Source organism: Neofelis nebulosa, chromosome 1 (assembly GCF_028018385.1).
Source record: "Neofelis nebulosa isolate mNeoNeb1 chromosome 1, mNeoNeb1.pri, whole genome shotgun sequence".
Classification (NCBI taxonomy): Eukaryota; Metazoa; Chordata; class Mammalia; order Carnivora; family Felidae; genus Neofelis; species Neofelis nebulosa.
This window is the reverse complement of record NC_080782.1, coordinates 11,294,727-11,320,788: the sequence shown is the minus strand read 5'-3', so window position 1 is coordinate 11,320,788 and position 26,062 is coordinate 11,294,727. Positions and strand designations below refer to the sequence as shown.

Below are 26,062 nucleotides of genomic sequence, written 5' to 3'. Positions count from 1 at the left end.
GTTGAGAGAAACGTACTAGCTCTGTTGTTGCTAAAGTGGGATTTGCCTGAAACCTGAATTTAGGCATTCACAATGCCAGGTGCACTTTCCCAGGAGAAAATGTCCTGAGCAAATATTGAGGTCCATTTATCTGTGTGCAAAAATGTGCTGAGTTTCTTTGTCAAGTCAAAATCCAACACGTCTCCTTCTCTATCCTCTTCCTCCTTCCTCCCCTAAAATGAATCCATGTGTTTGCCATTAAACTTGCAAACTATATGGATGTTATTGGTTAAGGACAGGAGAATCTTTTCATCTGGTTAGTTTCAAAAAAAGAATGTAATGCATTAGAAATTACCCTTCCCCCAGTCAATTACCTTGAAGCTCCCCCATGTTCTTTGGTTTCGTGAGTTGACTCTTTAATTTCTAAATTCCCTATTAATTCCCAAAATTTGTGATATTATGACTCTCTTTAGTTCACTCTTTCTGTTTTATGACCCCAAATCTGCCCTCAGTCATCTCTAGTTCACAGGGAGGACTAAGCATTATGTATCACACTATGCTTTCAGAGATCTTTCTTCAGGGAACAGGGTAGTTTAGAGAAAATTTTAAGATCCTTCTGACCCCGGGGATGAACCAGAAGTGTGTGTTTACGTGTGTGTGTGTGTGTGTGTGTGTGTTTTAAAATTAGCATCATCATGGGGTGCCTGGGTGGCTCAGTTGATTAAGCATCCAACTCTTGATTTCAGCTCAGGTCATGATCTCACAGTTCATGGGTTGGAGCCCTGTGTCGGCTCTATGCTGGCAGTGCGGAACCTGCTTGGGATTCTCTCTCCCTCTCTCTCTGTCCCTTCCTCTCTCTCTCTTTCAAAATAAATAAATCAACATTAAAAAATAAAATTAGCATCATCTTAATTGTTTAACTTTCATTTTAATTAGGTGAGCCTTCAAAAGTGTGACATATTTGAACTGAAAACCCTGAAGGAGCCGATAGACTACTTGAGTCTAGCTCATAACCCTGAGACTCTGGAGAAAATAGAAGCTTGTATGAGAGTATGGATCAAACAGACAGAACAGGTAATTTTCAGAAAGCAAACATCAGCTTCAGATGCTACGTTACTGAACTAGTCAATGGAAGACGGTATATCTTTTGCCATTCCCATTTGCCTAAGTATTTGACGAGTCCCTAAAAAGGTGAGGAGTTCAGTGTGGTTTTCATTTATCGTCATTAGTTAAGAAGAGATAGTAAAAAATTTGAAGAGAGGAAAGCAAGTAACTTTAAATACTTAATGTAACAAGAAGACTGCACTTTGTCAATTTCTTTTTTCTCAAGGTGTATTTTACAGAGAATCTCTGTAGAAGTACAAGGAGTTTTCCAGTCAGTGTGCCTTCTAAAAGGGAGCTCGAGACTTAAAAAAAAAAAAAAAAAAAAAAGCTTAAAAAAACATTTTCAGAAAAATCCGAGGTGTCGGCAGACATTTAATCAAAAAGTAATGAAAATTAACCAACAGTTAACAATGAAAGTTAACCAACTTAAGGCATGCAGACTTTCCAAGGTTATATTGCTCTAAGGGTGTACGGTAATTGAAGAGTCAAAGAAATGTTCTGAGGTCAGGTCCTCCAAAAGTTCATTAGAACTTTTTATTTTTTTTATTTTTATTTTTTTTATTTAAAAAAATGTTTTTTAATGTTTATTTATTTTTGAGACAGAGAGAGACAGAGCATGAGCGGGGGAGGGGCAGAGAGAGAGGGAGACACAGAATTGGAAGCAGGCTCCAGGCTCTGAGCCGTCAGCCCAGAGCCCGACGCGGGGCTCGAACTCACGGACCGCGAGATCGTGACCTGAGCTGAAGTCGGACGCTTAGCCGACTGAGCCACCCAGGCGCCCCTCATTAGAACTTTTTAAATAAGTAGTTTTCAATTTGAGCATGTTCACTAAATTTTTGTTGAAGTTTTAAAAATGGATACAGGTAAAAGGCTGTCACTTGAAGCATGCAAATGAATACAAATATATCATGATCCAGAAAGCATAACTGATTTATTTCCCAGTGTATAACTTTCATACCGCCAGCCCCGTTCAGTGGTTCACAGTTCTGCCGTGCGTTATCAGGTCCTTGCTGAAAACAACCAGCTGCGTAAGGAAGCGGATGACCTCGGGCCCCGAGCAGAGTTGGAGCACTGGAAGAAAAGACTGTCCAAATTTAACTACCTTTTGGATCAATTAAAAGGCCCGGATGTGAAGGCTGTCTTGGCAATGCTTGCTGCTGCTAGGTCTAAACTTCTAAAGGTTGTCAGCCATTTCTTTCTGCTTTATGAAACGGGAATGGAAATTCTCTGTGTGTATTTTCATGTCATAGAGTAACTAGGAACAGAGAAATGTTGTTATACCTTTATGAAAAAACTTGAAGACTGGATAATCTTGCCCTTTTATAATTCTGGGTACTGTGGACATTGCCTTTGAATTAAGAGTAATTGTTGGCTGGTGTACATGTATGTATATGTATTATTAGAGAGCATTGCATGTAATTAAGACGCATGTAGCTTAACATCACGATTATGTATATATTTTGAATTCAGACTAACCACGAGTTGTAATAACAAAAACTTACATATATATGTGTGTGTGTGTGTGTGTGTGTGTATATATATATATATATATATATATATATATATATATATATTAGCCCTAGTATATTCGTTTTATATCCCCCTGTAACAAATTACCCTAACACTTAGCAACATAGCACAGCAAACATATATTACATACCAGTCTGTGTGCTGTGTGTCAGGAATTTAGGGGCAACTCAGCTAGGTGCCTCTGACTCAGGATCTCTCCTGAGGTCACAGTCAGGGTGTTGGTTCATCTGAGGCTCACCTGGGGGGAGGATCTGCCTCCAAGTTGCTCATGAGGTCATTGCAGGATTCAGTTTCTTGCTCGCTGTGTGCTGGAGGCTTCCTTTGGTTCTTACCATACAAAGTATGGGAGTGAGGTGCACAATGGATCCAGGAGCCAGTGGAGGAGAGAAAGTGTGGGTTCAAATGGAGGTGCTGCCCTCTTGATGCTCTGTCCTAGTTAGCGAGTAGATTTTATAAGGGAAGGCCTTAAAGAGATACCTTTAAACATTCGGCCAAAAAATTTAAATTGCTCTCCAACGTGGCCATACCCCTCACTCCTGTGGATTCAGTTTTATGTGAGATGCACAGGATAAACTGGAAGTCTGACAAAACGGACCTGTGGTGGCTGTTAGCAGCTGTTATATTGGAAGTTCCTTTATAATAATTGCATAAAAATTGCTTTCCTGTCTTGTGCTTAGACTTGGCGGGAGCTGGATATTCGAATCACTGATGCAGCTAATGAAGCGAAGGACAATGTCAAATATTTGTACACACTTGAAAAATGCTGTGACCCCTTGTACAGTAGTGACCCTGTGAGTTGAAGAAATCTACTTGCTTACTCTGCTGATAAACCTTTTGCACTGGTGGAATCGAGCATGGAGTTTGGTTCATTAATATTAAAGTTTGTTGGAAAAGTCTTAGAAACCTCCTTTTAGCCTCAAGAAAATTTTATATGTATACAGTTGACTCTTGAACAACATGGGTTTGGACGGCGTACGTCCACTTACACATGAGATTTTTTTCCAAAAAATACCGTATATTGCTGAAAGTATATTTTATCTTTCTTACCATTTTCTTTTCTCTAGCTTACTTTATTGTAAAAATATAGTATATAATACATAAAACATACAAAATATGTATTAATCAACTGTTTATATTATCGGTAAGACTTCCAGTCAACAGTAGGCTATTAGTAGTTAAGTTTTGGGGGGGGCAGTCAAAAGTTATGAATGAATTTTCAACTACATGGGGATTGGTGTGCCTGGCCCCTCATTGTTCAAGGGTCAGCTGTACATATGTATATATCTATCTGTATCTATCTGTCTGTCTATCTGTCTATCTCTCTGAGATGGATAGGCAGTATTATATTTTAGAATCTTTTTTGCGTATTCCGGTTTCCATTGAGTATTGTAATTGACATTCTGGATGATATTCAAAGAGGTGTTGGAAAAGTTATCGGTTGGTGTTTTATCTTTTAACTTTAGGGAGTGCCTGCTTTTATTGATTACAAAATTAATGTTAACCTTGTCATTAACAGACAGTTAATGTTTCTTGCATTGAAACAAATTTGATTAACTGCATATGACTAATAAAAATGAAATTACCTTTAAATACATCTGTGTGGAGTGTTAGATAATATTTTAAAAATTTAACTAAAAATCTCTTAGCTAATTTTATTCTAATGAAGATTGAATGGTTATACTATCAGAATTTTGCTGAATTTGGTATTTGTTTCTCTGAAAACTTTTGTGATGTCTTCTAGATATCCATGGTTGATGCTATCCCTACACTTATAAATGCAATTAAAATGATCTATAGTATTTCCCATTACTATAACACCTCTGAGAAGATCACGTCTCTGTTTGTAAAGGTAAGTTCGTAGCATAGATCCCATGGTCACTTGTATTTTTTTGCAGTGTTGATTTTTTGATAATTAGAAATTACCATATGGGCACAATTCAATATCTATGTATCCTACAATTAAAAAAAACTTTAATCTGTAAATAGATATAGAATTAAGTGTATTCGTGAGGCTGATTCTTGCAAATCGTAAAGCATTGTTTCCCAAAATAATTATTATAATAAATAATTGGGCTATTTAAAAAAAATTTTTTTTAAATGTTTATTCATTTTTGAGAGATGGGAGAGACAGAGCATGAGTGGGGGAAGGGCAGAGAGAGAGGGTCACACAGAATCCGAAGCAGGCTCCAGGCTCTGAGCTATCGGCACAGAGCCCAGTGCAGGGCTCGAACTCATGTACTGCGAAATCATGACCTGAGCCGAAGTTGGACACTTACCCGATTGAGCCACCCAGGCACCCCAATAATTGTGTTATTTATATAATAAAATTTTAACAAAGAGTCTTTTTGGAATTTTTTCCCCTATGTTATTTAGCACATTATTTATTCCTTTTGGGTAAATTTTAATTAAGAAAAACTATATTTAACTGGCTTTCTCCTGTTTTATATTTTATGTGCCACTTTTCCAAATTTATTTGGTGCCACAGTTGTTTACTTGGTGTTATTAGAACAGTTATCATGGTCATAAAAGCCACTTGCAACATTTCAGTAACCCTAAAGCAATTATAATGATTCTGCCAAAACACATAACGATGTTTCAACCGTATGTCCTAACTCATAGCGTTTATGGTGAGCACTGTTGCTTTCCCCATTTTGAGCAGCCTCTAAGAAGGAAATGACTTTCATCACCAAGGTGAAAATTTTACATGTTGGGCTACAGTAGAGGCATTTCTGCCTCATCAGGACTTGTGCGGTGAATGCTCGCATAGTAGGAGGCATGGTTCTTCTTGGGAAGGGGTACGTCCAGCCTGAGAACTGGACAGGAGGCTCCCTTTTCTCTGCTCTCGGTCGGGCAGTTCAGGTCGAGAAAGGAGGGGAATCCATGAGATTGTTGCTCCACTTCTTCCCATGTTAAAAGGACATGTGAGGGTCTTGAGGGATATTCCCTGAGAAGGAGCCTCCAAAGCCAATTTGTTTCATCGCTCCAGACTTCATGCACATTATCCGCAGGGCTTGTTTTTGAACCAAATTGTGAAACCATCATTTATCTAATTTTGGACTAGCTTTCATTATGGAAATTTTGAGACGGGTACAAAGGACAGAGAATTATACACCAGACCCCCAAGTCCCTGTCGCCCAGGTTCTGTCTGCATGACACCCATCTTGTTCCACACTCTCCTCCAGCCTTTGCACTGCCTGTCCCAGACATCATGCCATTCCGTGCATACATAGTCATCTGGTTTTCCTTTTACATTATAAAAAAGTCATAAGAAAATTCTGAAGCTTCTTTTTTGCAGTTTGGAGGAATGGATAAAATATTAGTGGTTACGGATGTCAGCTTGACTCTTTTCTTCTCCTTTTTAACATTTCTGCTACAGCTCCTGGTGTCATGAAATGATCAGGTGGACAGTCCTTTCCATGGCACTTGGAGACTGTGAGTTACATGTTAGAGCAGCCCACCTAAGGAGACTGGGGGAACTCTCAACAGCTTTCAGACGGGGCAGTGAATTCTCTCCTGGTTGGTCGAGATGTTCATCCTGCATAAACCAGGGGGCCTGAATTGTTGATTGGCCACAGCGCTTCCAACTCTGTGATTTCACAAATGATTTTGACAGTACATGTTAGAATCGAAAAACGATGAACAAATGGAAGTAGAGAGTAGAAGGGTGGTTGCCAGAGGCTGGGGAGTGCGGGCAACAGGGAGATGCTACAACTCTCAGTTAGAAGATGAATAAATTCTGGGGAATCTAACGCACAGCATAGCTACCATAGTTAGTAATACTTGTGTACTCAAAAGTTGGTAAGGGAGCAGATCTGACGTCTTTTCAACACACACACACACACACACACAACACACACACACACACACACGGGTAAACTGTGAGGTGGTACATGTGTTTATCATGGTAATCATTTCACTCTGCATATGAATATAAAGGATCATGTTGTACACCTGAAATATAAATAATTTTTGTTTGTCATTTGTATAAAGGAGCTGGGGCAAAAAAAGAGCTGGGGCAAAAAAAGTGTTAGTGCTAGATCATGGCTGTGATGGGAAAAAAGAAACCTAGTGTCAAGGTCACAGATTGTACACCCTGAGAGGTAGAGGAGTCAGGGGCCCTCCAGTTCAGTTTATGAGTGATGGCTGTTTTATGTACTTAGCACCATTTTATTGGGAAATTCCAGGTGACGAATCAGATGATATCTGCGTGTAAAGCCTACATTACCAACAATGGAACTGCGTCCATCTGGAGCCAGCCGCAAGATGTTGTTGTGGAAAAGATACTGTCTGCAATTAAACTCAAGCAGGTAACGGTCAGCTTAATTACAAGTTTAGATAATATTTTATTATTTTTACGTGGTTTTTGCTGCTGCATCTTTAATCACGTAGCAGTTATCATTGTTGATTGCTGAGAAGTAATTCTTTTTGTAAAAGAGTAATTCTTTATTGTGAAGAAAATTGAATGTTGATAAATCTGCTCTCAAAATTTATGCACTTGTTCTGCTGTTTTGGGGCCCTGTGATGTCCTGATGCTACACTCAGTCCCAGAAATGCAAAGATGAGGTAGCTTCTTTAGCTTCTTGAGGATGAATTGGAAGTTAGACCCCGAGTTAGGCTAATGCTGACACAGTGGGATCAAGTGGAAAGGCTGTGCCTTTGAGTTGCCTCATGAATAATTAGTAATTTGCTAGATTGGGAGTTAGGAAATGATGACATTGCCAGCTGAAGAATGGGCACACGCAAAGGCATGACACTGACAGGGTTTGAAGTTCCACTCTGAATTTACAGCTTCTTCCTCGTGAGAGAATAAGGTTGATAACCTGGGGTATGTTCCCTTTCTAATATTTTGGGTTTTAATTTTAAGGAATACCAGCGCTGCTTTCACAAGACAAAACAAAAGCTTAAACAAGATCCAAATGAGAAACAATTTGAATTTAGTGAGATGTATATTTTTGGAAAATTTGAAACTTTCCACCGACGTCTTGCCAAGATAATAGATATCTTTACAACCTTCAGGACATACTCAGTCCTGCAAGATTCTAAAATTGAGGGGCTGGAAGACATGGTCACTAAATACCAGGTCTGTACTTCATTTTTGTTTAAAGATTTTATTTTTTTTTAAGTAACGTCTATACCCAGCGTGGGACTTGAACTCACAACCCCAAGATCAAGAGTTGCACGCTCCACTGACGGAGCCAGCTAGGCGCCCCCGACGTTCTGTCCTTTAAAACTAAATTTCCTACCTTTTCTGTAACTAAAACTTTAATATCTCGTACAAGTATTTATATTTAGAATGATTCAAATAATCTGTAATGTTAGATGTAAGCTCATGACCCTTGAACAATAAAGAAATTAAATCTATTTGAGAATTGTGTAATGGTGCTAATATGTTCTTCTCAGGTATGTGATTATGAGAATGACTTACCGATAGTCTAAAATTAATCATCATTAGTAAGAGCATTTTCATTAGCACAAGAAAAATGTTTAAATATAACATATTATTTCATTTATTCGTGCAAGAAATATTTAATGAAACATATACTATGCTTCAGGCACTAACTGACACTGAGTTCTGGGTGCATCTGATTATGGCTGCATTTAATCTTTTTATTTGGACCTATGTTAGCAAAATAAAAGGGACGTATTTTAGTGAAATAAAAGATTTTAATTTAGCCCAACAGTTTCTTTTTTTTTTTTTTAATTTTTTTTTAATGTTTATTTATTTTTGAGACAGAGAGAGACAGAGCATGAATGGGGGAGGGTCAGAGAGAGGGAGACACAGAATCGGAAACAGGCTCCAGGCTGGCAGCACAGAGCCCGACGCGGGGCTCGAACTCACGGACCGCGAGATCATGACCTGAGCCGAAGTCGGACGCTTAACCGACTGAGCCACCCAGGCGCCCCTAGCCCAACAGTTTCTAGTTATTTTGATTTTTAACTGCTTTATCTTGTAAGGGTAGGTGTGTAACTAATCTTAGTTTTTAAAGCAGGCACAGCGATCTAATAATGTTTTGAAGAGTTTTGAAAAACAATTTCTGAACAAAATGGGTTTTGAATTCTTAGTCTTGATATAGTTAAGTTTTTCTTGTTTGGGGACAGTGATATTAAAAGCTAATTTTTTTTTTTTTTTTGGACTTGAATTTGAAAAGAATCGTAAAATCTACTGCCACACATTAGTTTTTGTACTCTAACAGTTTAGTCTAATATAAGGAATCTTTTTCATTTCCTGAGTAGACCAGATTTTAGGAGAGTAAGAGAAAAGACCTTTTTTATATAGCAGGAAACATTTTAGGTGGGTTGGGTGTTATCTGCAGGGTAGATAATCTATACCTGAAACCGACAGTTTTGCAAGACAAAGACCGAATATATTCATTTAGTTTTCAGCTTGGAGTTTATTTATTTTCTATTCTTAATGAGAAAATAACTTTGGAGCATATGTCAAAGTTTATTTTTGAAGGAGAAGTTGAGCTATACATCTAAATGCAGATAAAGACTGTTCTAACCTGATAAAAACACTGGGAAGAGAAATCGACAAATCTAATGTGAAATACTGATTAAAATGGATGTACCAGAGGATAGTGGGCTAAAATGTAGATGGTGCCTGAAAGCATCTGGTGAGGTTTTTGTGTGTTAGTACCAGTTTAGAAGCTCAAAATGGTGACCATGGAAGTGAAACCGCGGTTCCTTGTGTGGCTGTCAAGGTCCTGTCCACCCCTCCTGTCTCCTCATCTGCTTCTCTTCTCCTTTGATGTTCTCTGGACACAGGTCATTTCAGTTCAGTCCACCTTGGGGCTTATAGAGCTTTTTTTCCTGGAAAGTTCTGCCTCTGGACCATCACACGGCTACTCTTTCTTGGCCTGTAGATCTTCATTTAAATGACCCTTTTGGTTAGGTTTTCCTTGATCTCTGTTCTTCTCAAGCACTCAATGTCACATTACTCATTTTCTCACTGTGTGAAATTATCCTGTCCATTCACTTGTGCTTTACATAGATTCTGACCCCATCCCGCACCGAGGCTGGACGTTCTTTGAGGGCAGGGACATTTGTTTTTTTCAGCTCCTTCCTGTGTTTTCAGAGTTCACTAGCCTGTAATAGGTGCACAATAAATACCCGTCAAGTAAATGGTTTACTAGGTTGAGTTGGATTAGTTGGTTGAAGGTCATGATTCATGTTTGTCAGCTTAATACTCTTAAGTGACCATTAAATCCAAACATAGAATTTTCTAAGGACCCCAAATCTTTGTTTCTTTGTTTGTTTGTTTGTTTCTTTCTTGCCACATTAAAATGTAGTAATGCAGCTTTTCAATGCTCATAACATGATGGATGGCACCATATGTATATAGTGTCTACATAGAGCTAATTTTGTAGTTATACGGCATGAAAGAGTAGGTTGTTTTAGTTAGTAAACTTGATTCAAGGAGTTCTGCATTTTATACACTTGTCTCTTGAGAGATGTGAATTGATGTTTAAATGGAAATGACTTTGAAGACGAGGTGATGGAAGGAGGCCCAACTTCCTTCATAAAAATTATATGCCTGTGTCAACAATGTGGGCACCTGAGCTTGAGAATGGCTTAGTACCTGGTTAAGAACGATCATAGAGCATTATAGCTCATTATTCCGAGCAAACAAACCTTAGGATAATAGTATCCTCAAGGAGACGAGTTGCCTGATTTGTACTTTCATAGTCACAGACTGTAGCTTTGCAGGGTAGGAGGAAGCAGTTAATTCTGGAGATTCTTGAAATGGCAGATTGCGGTTTGATGTTTTATTTAAGACATGTGAGGCTTAGAAGGTAGTTTTTCATCTGTAGATGCTACAACTATTTTCTTCCTAGGTTGGTTGTGTTCTGTTACGGCTATTTATTTTCTGAGAAGACTTAAACTTTTCAGTGAAAAACGTTTTAGTAATTCTACTCTGGACTTTTTAAAAAAAATTCAGATATCATTAGTAAGAAATTAAAAAGGAATTTTCTTTAATGTTTTTACTGATTTTTGAGAGAGAGAGAGAGACAGAGAGAGAGAGACAGAGAGAGAGACAGAGAGAGAGGGACAGAATTCAAAGCAGGCTCCAGGCTCTGAGCTCTCAGCACAGAGCCAGACGTGGGGCTCGAACTTACAAGCCATGAGATCATGACCTGAACTGAAGTCAGACGCTCAACTGACTGAGCCACCCAGGCACCCCAGAGAAATTTTTAGAGAAAACACCTCTCCTGCTTTTCAGCTATGGTTTTATTTTATATTTTTCTTCAGGAATATGTAAAACCTCATGAAAATGCTTTCTAAATGATTTCTCTGAATGCACTTGGCAAGATTCTATTGCCCCTGATAAGCATTAAGCCATGTGAATAATTAAAGAAATAAGGCTCCTTTTAAGTTGATTTTTGAAAGATGATTATACAGGTTCTACATTTAAAGGTCCTATTTAGTTGAGTATTGCAAGAATGTTGAGACAATGTCTTATTTCTTTCATAACGTTTCAGAGTATTGTTGCCACCATAAAGAAAAAGGAATATAATTTCTTAGACCAGAGGAAAATGGATTTTGACCAGGATTATGAAGAGTTTTGCAAGCAGACTAATGACCTTCATGTAAGTTGTATAATAAAATTCCTGTTGACAGCCGTGTGTTTATTTTTTCCCTTCTGTATGATGCTGTTGCTAATCATTAACCATTCAGAAGGGAGAGGCGGCTTCATCATAGAGGTGACCGATCGCAACCTCAGCCTGCATTTTGTGATTTCACATTAATAATTGAAGGCTCTTTTTCATGGATTAAAGGGTCATAAATATAGCTTTGGATAATGATCTGTAATCATACTTTTTCATGCCTTCCATCTTAGTTCTTAGAAAATTAACTTTCATCTCCTGTTGAAACGTGGAGTTATTAGAATATAGAAATTTGTTTCTATTTGTTTGTTATTTTATAGCAATGATTATGACCAACTGTCTGCCAGATTGCAAAGCCAGGGTTGCAGCTGGCTTTAGAAACAGTGGTGCCAGGACCCACTCAGCACCTGGACCCCTCTTGGTCTGCAGCCCACTTCTCTCTTCCTTTCCCCTCCCCTCCCCCCCCCCCCCCCCCCCGCACTGATCAGCCATCTTGACTTCCAGCCCATATGGGGGGGTCTGGGTCTCTTGGAGGGGGGGGAGCGGGCTGTGAGTGTTATCAGAGAAGAATCAAGGAGGGTGAGGGGGAGATGACCCCATCGGTGTCTACCGAAGTTTCATATTCAGACTTCTTTTCATCCTAGTGAAGTCCGAAGTGTATGCCTTTCTGATTTGAAAAGGAAAATGAGCATTCTGTTACTTCTTTCCCAAAAGTTCTGTTTCGAAGTCAGTTTGTACATTTCAAGGAAAAAGAGCTCTGAAGGGTGGGTCCAATGGTAAAAAGGAATCATAACAAAATGAGCTAATTCTATATGTTAGGTACTGTCCTGAGCACTTTATGGGTGTTAATCATCTGATCATCACAGAGATAACAACTGGGAGAGTCGGGATTAAATCCAGGCATTCTGGCTCTAGCATTCAAGTTTTTAACTATTATGCTAGAATAAATGTTTCGGTTGATGGGAAGATATAGTGCCTATGGTAATTTATGCAATGACCTTGTTTGGGGGCCAATTAGACATGAGGACGATGGGAAGCGATGGGCAGTGGTGGTGCTGATTCTCTGCTCCAGCTTCCCTTCCCAGCAGTTTCAGATCACACGGCACTATAGTAGCTTGTGTGGGGGTGGATAGAAGTGGACGGTGAACACCCTGAGGGCAGGGCTTGTGTTCATTCCTCTTTGTGTCTCCAGGGCGCCTTACCTAACTGGAGAGAGCGGAAGGAATGTTTGCCAAATTAGTGTGTGAGTAAGGAATTCGTAAGAACTCGATTTACTGCAATTAAACAAGCATCTACTGTGTATCAATTACCAACTATGCTTCTTTGCTGTGGGTTATAAAGACAGAAGGAAATCAAGTAGATTTGCCCTCAGAGCTCACAGCCAGCGGCAGACATGTGATATGGTTAAAATATAAGCACATATATGTTAGAATAATGAGTACCTTATTTAAGGAAGGGCAAATAGTGGCTAAAATGACCAACTCTAAAAGTGTAATATTCTGATACCGTGCCCGGAAGTGAGGATTCAAAGATAAAAAGACATATTCTAAAGAAGTCCCAGGGCAACTTACAGGACAGGCCTGGAACACAGGTAGGATTTGATAATTGCGGCGACCCGTGAGGGTAGGATGTGAGCCTAGGAGAATAACCCTGTCTTCTGCTTGGCTGGGACTGGTGGAGCTTCAGAGAGGAGGCTTTGGAGACGAGGCTGATGCTAGAACAGACATGGGTGGGGGACACCAGAGGAGTGGGGAAACCTTTTCAAGACTGTGCTTACTTTATATAATACCAAGAATATAATTTTATAAATGCCCTACAGCCTGGCTTTAAAGCATTAGTTGTAGATTACTAGTGCCTATTCTCATAATTTTTTTTTAATTCAACACTATTGTTTATCTCATCTTACACCTCAGACGTGGTCTACTTGTTTCTTTGGTTGAATGACCAATTTTTCCTTTGACTTCTTTGTCTCTTTCTATTGTTTTAAAGGATTGATTTATTTATTATTTATTTTTATAATTGCTCGTGTATTTGCCTTTATTGAGATCTTTATTTCTCCATATGGTTTCAAGGTACATATATTTTTTTAACATGCCAAGATTAAGATTTTTAAAAAAAATATAATTTATTGTCAAGTTAGCTAACATACAGTATATACAGTGTGTTCTTGGCTTCGGGAATAGATTCCTATGATTCATCACTTACGACACCCAGTGCTCATCCCAACAAGTTCCCTCCTCGGTGCCCATCACCCATTTCCACTCCCCGCCCCCACCATCAACCCTCAGTTTGTTCTCTTATGGTTTGCCAAGATTTTTATTTTTAACTAATCTCTACACCCAATGTGGGGCTCGAGCTCACAGCTCTGAGATCAAGAGTCACATGCTCTACTGAGTAAGCCAGCCAGGTGCCCCTCCATTCTCTTTTTCTTAACCAGCCCCTTTCTTCTTAATTTATTATTATTATTTTTTAATTTTAATTTTTTTATTTGAGAGAGAGAGAGAGAGAATGTGAGCAGGGGAGAGGGGCAGAGGGGGAGAGAGAGAATCCCAAGCAGACTCCATGCTCAGTGTGGAGCCTGATGAGGGGCTTGATCCCATGATCCTGGGATCATGACTGGAGCCAAAATCAAGAGTCAGACACTCAACTGACTGAAGCACTCAGGAGACCCCTGCCTTTCTCCTTTAAATTACTCACCCACTCTCACTGAATTCAGCCCTTGTTTCTATAAAATCAGGATGAAAATACTGACTTTCCTACAGCTCTGGTTAGAGTTGGGGACAGAGGTGATGAGCCTTGGAGATAAGAGATAGAGGGGACCAGTAACTGGTGTCTCCAAGATAAAGACTGGAGGGCATGGGTGGTGGTGGTGGGGGGGGGGGGGTGGCAGTACATGAGTGATTTTGATCAGGGTTGTGTCCAGGGGATCAGAGCCTGGAATCCTGGTTCATGCTGGTGCTAACAGGTCAGAGAGCGAATGCCTTGGAACCAGGTGAGCCATTAGAAGTCTGGCAGGCAGAGCCTAGAAGGCAGAGGAAGGCAGTATTTAACAAAGGACCAGCTGTTGAGATGTCAAGCTGAGGCAAGAGAAGACTGAGAAGGACCTGAGAGCCCAGAACTTGTAAGAGGACTAGTATGAAGATTCCATGGCCAGATTCCATAAGACTCTCAGAATGGACCTAAGGAAGAGGGAAAAGAAGACTAATTCAAGGTCTTAAATATTCATACAGAGCTTAGCATAGGCCTTTGTGAAGCCACAGGGTAGGAAAGCAAGGAAAACCAGGTGCAAATGTTAGGGCTCAGTAAAGCTGCTGTCTGTAGTTCTAGGGAGGTAATGGAGGCATTGCAAATATTCTGGTTGTGCATGGTTTATACACAGTTGTTTTTTTTTTTTTTTTAATGTAGTGACAACATTTGAATGTTTATTTAGTTAGGCTAACTGTACTATTTAGTGCAGGACAATTTCTCAATCCTAAGATGTGGTTTTTGCAGAAGAAATAGCGCCATTTAATATACGTGTAATATATAACATATGTAAAATGGTATATGTGTGTGTGTATATATATATATATATATATATATATATATATATATATATATATATAGTTTTAGTAGGAGTAGTGAGAAGTATTGAGAGGAAGAATGTATTGTGATAGGTGTAGTGATCCTTCAGCTTTGGGACTTTGCTGAATGGGGTAGGGAGCCCCCCCAGGTAGCAATGTTTCTTCAAGTGTTCAGTGTTTCCAGTGGTGTCCTGGATATTTCCATCTGGTCTTGCCAAATGATTTGTGTACAGTCAAGCTCATCTTGGTACTAATTCTCACTGCATATGCAACTGGCTTCCCAGTTGTGTGTAAGTTAATGATCCCTTTAGAATTGTAGAGGCTCAAAATTTTCGTCTGGTAAAATTGAGAAGAATTGGTTGTACCTTTACCTTGAAGCATGAGATAGAAAATAATGAAATATTTTTTTTGTCTTTACTGAACTCAATTTAGATTGTAATGACAACTGTACTAAATCTTAGAATGACCAAGAATAAATCACGTGCTTCATTTTTTGGTGCGATTTTTTTTTTTTTTTTTTTTTTTACATAAAATTGTACGATAGTGTAAGATATGTGAGGTTCTCAGGACAACTCATCATGAAAATCATTTTGGAAAATCGATCTGAGGGCTTAATGAAAGAGGTATTTCTTCAAAGTTTGGTATTTAGGTCATTCCTTTTGAAATTCTTAGGAATTACTTACTAATCTCTTTTTCCGTAGTGGTTTTATGTTCCTGGGCTCTGGAAGTGTTTCTACAGAGTAGTTTGACATTTCTTCTGCTGGGGCCCCAGTGGGTTCGCTATTCCAGACTAGCTGTTATATTAATTTCTTGGGTTAGGCACTGCCCCTCCCCCACCCCCCATCTCATGTGTAGTTTAAACTCAGACGCCTCTTTTAGGTGTGGTGCAGACATAGGATTTCATTTGCTCTAGGGCAGGGATCAGCAAACTATGCCCAAGGGCCAAACCCTCCCTGCATCTTTGCTTATGGATTGTTTGTGGCTGCCTCTGCATATGGTGATAGGTGAGTGGTTGTGAAAGAGACCTATGCCCCACAAAGCTGAAAAAAGTTACTGTCTGGCCCTTTACAGAGGAGGTGCGGGATCCTGATTCAGGGGGCCTGGTTCATCCATTCATGACTCTGGGCAGATGGCAAGCCCCTATGCTGCTTTCCCTACCTTGTGGACAGAATTATTGCTGCATTTCAAGGGCTGTGGCTTTCCACAGCGATCTGTGGAGAGTGTTAGGACCCCACAGCTTCTCTACCCACATTGAGATAAAACCCCACTTCCTGCCCCTCAGGCCCTGTATCTGACCCAAGCCGATGGAGCCTGACTTCGTGCCAGCTCCTGTGATTGCCCTGGCTTTCAAGACCCTCTTTGTTATGGCTTCTGGGCATTTATCTTTCAAGCTCAGGGGAGGACTAAATTTTCTGTTATGCTTTTTCCTATATTATATGTGCTCGTAGAGAATGGGGAACTCTTCTGTCTTGTTGCTAAATAGGACTTTTTAAAATCAATAATATTATAATAACTTATGGTGGCAGCCGGTGGGCCACACCTATGTGGTGAGTGCTGGTTCAATCAACATGTTGTACATCTGAAACTAAAGAATGTGTACTCTAAAAAAATTAAAGGAAAGAGGACTTTTCCAATGAGAATTCACTGTTTACAATCAGACTTTACTCTATTTCAGAACGACTTGCAGAAGTTCATGGATGTTACATTTGAAAAGATTCAGAACACAAATCAAGCTCTAAGTATGTTAAAGAAATTTGAAAGGTAAAAATTTGAAACAGATTCTATTCTGTCTTCTAAAACTGGGGCCATATGAACACAGTTTAGCTTATTTTGTTATTATTAATTAAAATCCTTTCTCGACAGTCTGCATAACAAGGTCAGAGTTTTTAAGTTCTTCAGATGTTAAGAGTTTGTTTTATTTCCTGTTAGCTTTGAACTACCATGAGATTGTCTATCATAATATTACTTAATGTTTAAGTAATTAAAAAAAATTCTTACCAGGTTAATGGTTTTGCTTAGATTTTAAGGATTTATACTATTTTTTTTTTTTTTAAGTAAACTCTATGCCCAATGTGGGGCTTGAACTCGTGACCCTGAGATCAAGAGTCACATACTCTACTGAGCCAGCCAGGCATCCCAATACTATTATTTAAAGCCACTTTATTGAGATAATGGATGGATTGATACTATTCTGATTTTTTAAATATGCCAACCAAATATCTCATTTTTTTCCATTACTGTATGTTTTTAAAAAAATGTTTATTTATTTATTTTGAGAGAGAGAGGGAGAGAGAGAGAGAGAGAGAGAGAGAGAGAGAAAAGAGTGAGCGGGGGAGGGGCAGAGAGAGAGGGAGATAGAGAATCCCAAGCAGGCTCTGCAGTATCATTACAGAGCCTGATGTGGGGCTCAATCCCATGACCCTGGGATCATGGCCTGAGCTAAAATCAAGAGTCAGATGCTCAACTGACTGAGTCAGCTAGGGACCCCTCCTTTGCCATAGGTTTTAAAATGAACCTTTTTTTTTTTTTTTTAAAGTTTATTTATTTATTTTGAGGGAGAGAGACAGAGAGAGTGTGCAAGTGGGGGAGGGGCCGAGAGAGCAAGAATCCCAAGCAGGCTCTGCAGTGTCAATGCAGAGCCTGATGTGGGGGGTCAAACTCATGAACCATGAGATCATGACCTGAGCTGAGATCCAGAGACGCTCAGCTGACTGAGCCACCCAGGTGCCCCTAAAATAAATCTTAATAAAGGAGATTGCTAGGTATCTTCCCATTCATTCAAACCATTCACTTTTTGGTTTTTTTCAGGTTGAATATACCTAATCTTGGTATTGATGACAAATATCGGCATATTCTTGAAAACTATGGGGTTGACGTCAATATGATCTCCAAGCTGTATACGAAGCAGAAATGCGATCCTCCTTTGGGTCGAGATCAGCCTCCCATTGCTGGGAAGATTTTGTGGGCCCGACAGCTCTTCCAGAGGATTCAGCAACCAATGCAGCTTTTCCAGGAGCACCCGGCTGTGCTACAGACAGCTGAAGCCAAGCCTGTGATTCGCAGTTACAACAGGGTCGCCAAAGTCCTCCTGGAGTTTGAAGTTCTCTACCACAGGGCATGGCTTCAGCAAGTGAGTCTCTACATGTGTGCCCTTCAAAGACGTCTTCATTGCCAGGTCAAGAGGAAACCCTCTGCTAGCATTTTATTCCTGTAGAAAGTTGGATTTGTGGGTATTTCATAAGACAGGTTTGGTTGAATGTAGGTAATCAGTCAAAGAGTATAATATGTCCATGAAGAAAAATAATGATTGATTTTGAAAAAAATTATAAGGCAGGTAACAGAAACTCATTTTTATTTAATTTACAAACTCCTAAGAGAGAAAGAAGATCCTGTTTGTTGGTTCTTTTACCTAGTCGATTAGGATTTCGGACTTTTTTCGAATCCATTAACTTCCTTGATGTGTCGCTAAACATTAGTATGTCTCTGTAAAGCGAAATCTTAAATTTTCTTTGGTTATCCTGGGTTCATCAAATTGTATGTCATACCCTACCCACTCTTGTATGTCTTTGCAGACTGACGGGAAGTATCTCAGAGGATGAAATTCAGCCTTACAGTCCCCCTAAAATGCTAGCCCATTTTCCTGGTTTAGCTCTTGGTGCCTGAGCCAATAACAGAGAGGTCTCCATGGTGGTATTCATAGTTTCTTTAGATAACTAAAACCGAATTTAGTGGGTTGAATAAAACTTTTACTAGGAAGAATAATGAGTTGGGCACGACGGTATCAGGGAGCTAAACGGGTTTTGAGAAGCCTCTGCAGTGTCCACTTACCTGTTGGGTGTGAGAGGGTCATGACCCAGGCATTTTGTCAGATTGACTGCATAGCATCACTACCAAGAGCTCGAAGGCACTTTTCTGAAAGTGACCTTGGAAGAAGAGTGTCGTCTTTGGTTTGAGCAGCTCAAATCCAAGGAAGAACACTTACTGGTCATCATTCCCAGAAATGACTGAGCTAGACCCCCTGTCGAGGCGCTGAACTTTCTAATAGTAAAAATGTTGATCTCTTGACACAGATTGAAGAAATTCACATAGGACTTGAGGCATCTTTATTGGTGAAGGCTCCAGGCACGGGGGAATTGTTTGTAAACTTTGACCCACAGATATTAACCTTATTTAGAGAGACAGAGTGCATGTCACAGATGGGTCTGGAAGTGTCACCATTGGCAGCTGCCCTGTTCCAGAAACGGGATGTATACAAAAAGAACTTCAGTAACATGAAGGTATGGTACTTTAATTTTTTCCTGTTTCTGGCTAGGCCCAGTTTGCATTAAAAAAAAAAAAAAAATCTGGTGGTATGTCACTATTGAGGGATAGCAAGTGCTCAGGATGACTGAGGTGGAGATTGAGAAGGAATGTGACCGTAGGGAAGGTGGAGGCCAGCTCATCACCGATCATGTAAACCCAGGCTATAAGTCTGAATGCACCAGGAAGACATTGCAAGAATTCAAGTGGGAGCAAAAGGCATGATAGTTTTTACGATAAAACTATCGTAAAAACTAACTACAGGAGGAAATCAATAATGTCCATCTGAAGTAGAAGATGATTTTGAGAGATCTAAGTGGAAGTATTATCCATGCAGATAGATATGTAAGTCTGGAGTAGAGTGGAGGAGTCAAAGTGGAAGGCATAGTTTTGAGAGTTTTATTTTTATTAAATTTATTTTTAAATTTATTTTTTTATTTTTGAGAATTTTAAGAATATAGTTGGCATTTAGGGGCACCTGGCTGGCTCAGTGGGAAGAGCACGCAACTCTTGATCTTGGGGTCATGAGTTCAAGCCCCACATTTGGTGTAGAGATTAATAAAAAAAAATAGATAAACTTAAAATATAGTTGGTATTTAATGTTATTGTCTTGGATGAGATCTCCAAGGAAGAGAATGTAGATAAAGTGGAGTAGAAGGCTACGGGTTGCCCCAATGTTAATGGGTCTGACAGAAGAGGACAAGTGTGCAACATGAGTAACTGGTAAGAACAGATATTTCGGTAGGTTGGAGGACCACCTCAGATGTTGCAGAGTTATTGTGCTGAATATTTAACAGAGCTCGCAGGTTCCCACAGTTATGCTGAGAGCTTGTTTTCTTCTTCTGTTCCTTGGAGTGTAGTTCAAACAGGAAAGAAATGAGCCCACATAGACTAATAGTTATGAGAATGGATTCTAAAACCAGTTTGATCTGGATACAAATCATTATCTTTGGGCAAATTGTTTTTACCCTTTGAAGCCTCAGTTTGTTATCTATAAAATGAATAATATCTCATGGGGTTAAAGGATTAAGGTGAGAGGTAGAAGGTCTGCTGATTTGCTTTCCAGGTAGAATAAGTGATGGGCATTGAAAATAGATAAGCTGTGAATAATTGATTGAGGAAATGTATAAGTAGCTGCTAATAGAACCATCCAACATAGGCTTTTTCAAAGTGGTTTTCATGGAAATTGAAAGGATATAGAGAAATTGCAGAAAAGTATTGTATGAAGAAAGGATTATGTGGTCCATTTGAGAAATGTTGGGTTTAACAAAATTCACAAAGTCCGTTGGGTTTCTTACTTCTTTCTTGTGGTTTTTGCAGAATTATTAATTTTAATTGTGACTTTCCAAGAAGGGGGATCATGTATACAGTGGTTTCCAAGCTTATTCATCCAGGGACCACTTTTCCTTATAGAATCTCTTAGGGCTAGTAGTTCAGGGAAAACATTTGGGTAAACTTTGATCTAATGACAAACTAGTATCAACATGCACATTACAAATATGATCTTAAAAACAATTGTATTTAAGAAGTACATTAAATTTACTTTCTTATAATTATTATTAATACTAACATTATGAAAAAAGGTAGGCTGCAAGTACTTTTAGTCTTATTTAAAATGGTAATGTATGGGGCACCTGGGTGGCTTACTCAGTTAAGTGTCCGACTTTGGCTCAGGTCATGATCTTACGGACTGGTCCGTGAGTTCAAGCTACACATTGGGGTCTGTGCTGACAGCTCAGAGCCTGGAGCCTGCCTCAAGTTCTGTGTCTCCCTCTCTCTCTGTCCCTCCCCTGCACTCTGTCTCTCTCTCTCTCTCTCTCTCTCTCTCTCTCTCTCTCTCAAAAATAAAAGATAAGCATTAAACAAATTTTATCAAATGGTAATATATGAACAGAATACTGACACAGTTCAATATTATACAACAGGTAAATTTCATTGTAGGACAGAATCCATGAGTTTGTAATCACAAGCACTCCTTCTGATAACAACTAATTAATAAATTAGGGAAATATTGATGGATCACCTCCTATATGCCAGGTACTCTTTCAGGTGCATTGGACAAAGCAGACAAAATTCTTGAAGAGAATTTTCTATAGAAACTCTTGTCCTTATATTCTAGTTGGGTAAGACTGAAAATAATCAATGAACATTCTAAATAGATAAATTACATAGTTTATTAGAACGTGATAGGCACTATGGGAAAAAATGGAGCAGGACACAGGATAAAATGTTTGGGTGGTTTTTGGTGATGGTTTACAATATTAAGTAGGTATTCAGGACGGGCCGCATTGAGAAGATGGCATTCGAGTAATTATTTTGAAGGGGATACAAAGGACCTGAGGCTAGGGACCAGCAAGGATGACAGTAGGGCAAGAGTAGGTAAGGGATGAGAAGAATGATTAGAGATGAGATCAAAGAAGTAATGGGGACCAGATTGGGTAGATCTTTGTAGACCAACATAAGAACTTGTATCCCTGAATGAGATGGGAAGGCATGTGGCTCTGTAAGCAGAGGTATTACCCAGGCTGATTTACATTTTGAAAGGGTCATTCTTGTTGCTAAATTGAGCACAGACTGTACGGGGCATTAGTGCAAGCAGGGAGACAACGGTAGACCGTTACAGTAATTTAGAGGAAAGTCAGCGATAGTGGTAGCACTGCATATGGTAAACAGGTCAGATATAGGATCTCTTGAATGTGGAACAAACAAGACATCCTGATGGATTGCCTGTGGGTGGGAGAGACAGACAGAAGCCACCATCAGCTGAGATGGAGAATGCTGTGGGCAGAGAAGGTTTTGGGGAAGAACAAACTTTCAGTTTTGGACATGTTAAATCGAAATGTCTTTTATATATTCAATTGGAGATATTGAATAGGCTTAGGCTTTGTTTGATTCTGGATTTGAGGAGCGAGATCTGGGCTGAGATGCGAATTTAGTTGTCTTTGGCATACAGATGATACCTAAAGCCATGACATCTGGTGGGATCAACGCTGGTTCCTGACTCCTTATATGCTTTGGGTCTTACATCAAGACTTGGCGTGGGGCTCCTGGGTGGCTTAGTTGGTTACGTGTCTGACTCTTGGTTTCAGCCCAGGTCACAGTCTCATGGTTTTGTGAGTTCGAGCCCTGCATCAGGCTCTGCGCTGAGCGTGGAGCCTGCTTGGGATTCTGTCTCCTCCCTCTTTCTCTGCCCTCCCCCTCTTACACTGTCTCTGTCTCTCTCAAAAATATATAGATACCTTAAAAAAAAACAAAAAACAAAAAAAAAGATTTGGCTTATGATTCCAGCAATGGGCTGAGGCAGATTTCTTTTCTTTTTTCTTTTTTTCTTTTTTAGAATTTACATCCAAGTTAGCATATGGCGCAATAATGATTTCAGAAGTAGAAGCCAGTGACTCATCCCCTACATATAACTTCAAGTGCTCATTCCAACAAGTGTCTTCTTAATGCCCCTTAACTTACCCATTTAGCCCATCCCCCCCACCCACAACCCCTCCAGCAACCCTCAGTTTGTTCTCTATATTTAGGAGTCTCTTATGGTTTGTCCCCTTCCCTGTTTTTATATTATTTTTGCCTCCCTTCCCTTATGTTGATCTGTTTTGTATCTTAAATTTCACACGAGGGAAGTCGTATGGTATTTGTCCTTCTCTGATGACTAATTTCGCTTAGCATAATTCACTCTAGTTCCATCCATGGCAAGATCTCACTCTTTTTGGTTGCCAAGTAATATTCCATTGTATATATATACCACATCTTCTTTATCCATTCATCTGTCAATAGACATTTGGGCTCTTTCTGTACTTCCACTATTGTCGATAATGCTGCTATAAACATTGGGGTGCCTCTGCCCCTTCGAAACAGCACACCTGTATCCTTTGGATAAATACCTAGTAGTGCAATTGCTGGGTCGTAGGGTAGTTCTATTTTTAACTTTTTGAGGAACCTTCATACTGTTTTCCAGAGTGGCTGTACCAGTTTGCCTTCCCCCCAGTAGTGCAAAAGAGATCCTCTTTCCACATCCTCATTGACATCTGTTGTTACCTGAGTTGTTAATTAAGCCATTCTGATTGGTGTGAGGTGGTATCTCATTGTGGTTTTGATTTGTATTTCCCTGATGATGAGTGATGTGGAGCATTTTTTCATGTGTCTGTTAGCCATCTGGATGCCTTCTTTGAAAAAGTGTCTCTTCATGTCTTTTGCCCGTTTCTTCACTGGATTATTTGTTTTTTGGGTGTTCAGTTTGATAAGTTCTTTATAGCTTTTGGATACTAACTCTTTATCTGATATGTCATTTGCAAATATCTTTTCCCATCCTGTTGTTTGCCTTTTAGTTTTGCTGATTGTTTCCTTCACTGTGCAGAAACTTTTTACTTTGATGAGGTCCCAATAGTTCATTTTTGCTTTTGTTTCCTTTGGGCTGAGGCAGATTTCTGGTGACCCCAGCATTTTGGGTGATGAGTATGGTCCACAGGAATTGCCCAGAGGAGCAGGAAGTGGGTGGTGCCAGCATACAAAGTTGAATGAATGAGCTTAGTGATGCACAGACTAAGTCACTGGTAACCTGGTCTAGAAAGTCACTTGACCTTAGAACTTTTCTCCCCTTTTTGGGCAGGGGAAGGGGTGAGAAACTCCTACTCTTAATTTCTCTCAGCTGTATTTCATTGGATTAGGAATTTGTATTTAGGGAGAGATTTTGCCTCTCCCATTCTTGTGTTGTTTTGGCCACTCTACCTGCCAGGCTACTGTTGGAGCCCTACAGCTGGACTTTAACTAAAAGCCATCCTTTTGGATAAGAAAAAAATGAGATAGTAGAAGTGTGATATTCATTGATCATTTAACCTCCATTTCATTGCAGATGATGCTGGCCGAATACCAGAGAGTGAAGTCAAAAATGCCTCCCATCATAGAGCAACTGATGGTCCCTCATTTGGCTAAAGTGGACGAAGCTCTCCAGCCTGGCTTGGCTGCACTGACCTGGACGTCACTGAACATTGAGACGTACTTAAAAAACACTTTTGCGAAGATCAGTAAGTCTGTCTGAATAGTTATTATTTCTCATTTTTGAAAGGCTGCGTTCTTAACGTCTATTGTATAATTTCTTCTAGATACTGGGATATAAATAATGAAATGAGACCGTTATTCTTAAGCTGTTCCTTAGGGAATTTTACCAAAATACATGAACTCATTAATTTCCTGGAAATTCACTATTTAATTTTATCTCCCAGAGATTAACTGCATTTAAAAATCATACTTACTATTGGACATTCGACTTTCAATAAGATGGTCAATTTAAAGTTGGAAAACTGTGATCCAGAGATGCTGGGTGACTGCTAATGTGATATAGATGTAAGCAGTAAGGGTGAGTTTAGAACCCAGTTTCCTTGCCTCCAAAACAATATTCTTTCCAAAATACATCTCCCTGGGAACTAAAACAGGAGGAAATAGGCTAACATTCTAGAAGGAGATATTTAATAAAAGGTATAAAAACTTCATAATAAGAGTTATCACAACCAAATTAGAACAGGCTCTACCAAGCTATACTTGAGTACTATTCTCCCTAGAGGATATTCGGATTAGAATGTTTGCATTTGGATGTCTTATTATTATGTTACCTGGGACAGGAGCTAGCTTCTAAAGAAGCTCTCCTTAGTTCTCGTATTCTGTTTTCTTTTTGCGATTTACATGAAGGATCTGAGATGGATGTCAGAAGTCCAAGATGACTCTTAGGGAGTTAAAAATCAAGGTATCAGCACAGATAGTTCCTTCTGGAGGCTTTGGGGGAGAGAATCCTTTCCAGTTTCCAGAGGTCACCTACATCCTTTGGCTCATGGTCACTCCCATCTTCAAAGCCAGTAACATAGTATTCTTTTTTTTTTTTTTTAAATTTTTTTTTTTTTTCAACGTTTTTTATTTATTTTTGGGACAGAGAGAGACAGAGCATGAACGGGGGAGGGGCAGAGAGAGAGGGAGACACAGAATCGGAAACAGGCTCCAGGCTCCGAGCCATCAGCCCAGAGCCTGACGCGGGGCTCGAACTCACGGACTGCGAGATCGTGACCTGGCTGAAGTCAGACGCTTAACCGACTGCGCCACCCAGGCGCCCCAACATAGTATTCTTAAATCTCCTTCTCTCTGTTTCTCTGTTTCCATGGACTTTGACTCTCCTTCTTTCCTCTTATAAGGACTCTTATGGCTACACTGCTCCCACCTAGTGTAGATAATTCCCACCTAGATAATTTAGGACAGTTTCTACATCTCAAGATACTTAACTTGATCACATCTGCAAAGTCCCCTTTGCCATATCAGGTAGCATTTGAAGGGGATTAGGATGTGGATATCTTGGGGGATGGGGTGGCTCACAGATGTCCTCGAAGAAGCTTTATAGAATCAGAAACAGTAAAGAATTTTATTGAGCATTCATGCTTACCTAAAAGTGTTGGCTGTCTTCTAGTTGGAAATAAGCTTACCAGGCAAAACTTTTTGGTATCTTGATATTAACTTAGAAATGGTTGAAAACTTTTAAGGCCTTATTCTATAGGAAGTAAAGGTATTTATTTAAGGGAACATTTTACATCTTTGATACATCATGAGTATATAACATGGACTTTCCTGTATTCAATTTTAACTTCATTTCCTAGATGAAAACCGTATCAGAAGAAAAGAGAATTTACTCTGTGGTATCCGTTGAAAACCATATTATCCCTTAGATAGAGCTTTATTAACCATCATTCCTACTTTTGATGTAAAAGTGTTAATTTCCTCTGGAATTGACCTTTCTGTCTATGGAACTTAGTGTTCAATATTACTTCAGCACAACTTAAAAAAAATGTACCTTATGATACTAACAGTAAAAGAAAAACCGAGGGAATTGTTTCACTTCAGTAATATCTGTTGGGGCGCCTGGCTGGCTCAGTTGGTGGAGCATGTGACTCTTGATCCCGGGGTTGTGAGTTCAAGCTCCATGTTGGGTGTAGAGATTAC

General features: G+C 39.5%; 1 protein-coding gene across 2 annotated transcripts in view; it reads left to right on the top strand.

Moving 5' to 3' along the window:
* DNAH5 (dynein axonemal heavy chain 5) overlaps positions 1–26,062 on the top strand; it is a 289,955-nt gene that overhangs the window by 73,771 nt on the left and 190,122 nt on the right. For both annotated transcript variants that reach the window (XM_058715840.1, XM_058715830.1), the window contains exons 6-16: positions 916–1,053; positions 2,087–2,263; positions 3,291–3,404; positions 4,355–4,462; positions 6,798–6,920; positions 7,478–7,693; positions 11,094–11,201; positions 16,458–16,543; positions 17,591–17,912; positions 18,853–19,059; positions 23,937–24,108. In XM_058715840.1, coding sequence (XP_058571823.1) covers positions 916–1,053; positions 2,087–2,263; positions 3,291–3,404; positions 4,355–4,462; positions 6,798–6,920; positions 7,478–7,693; positions 11,094–11,201; positions 16,458–16,543; positions 17,591–17,912; positions 18,853–19,059; positions 23,937–24,108 — 1,771 coding nt within the window. The remainder of the gene's footprint in view (positions 1–915; positions 1,054–2,086; positions 2,264–3,290; positions 3,405–4,354; positions 4,463–6,797; positions 6,921–7,477; positions 7,694–11,093; positions 11,202–16,457; positions 16,544–17,590; positions 17,913–18,852; positions 19,060–23,936; positions 24,109–26,062) is intronic.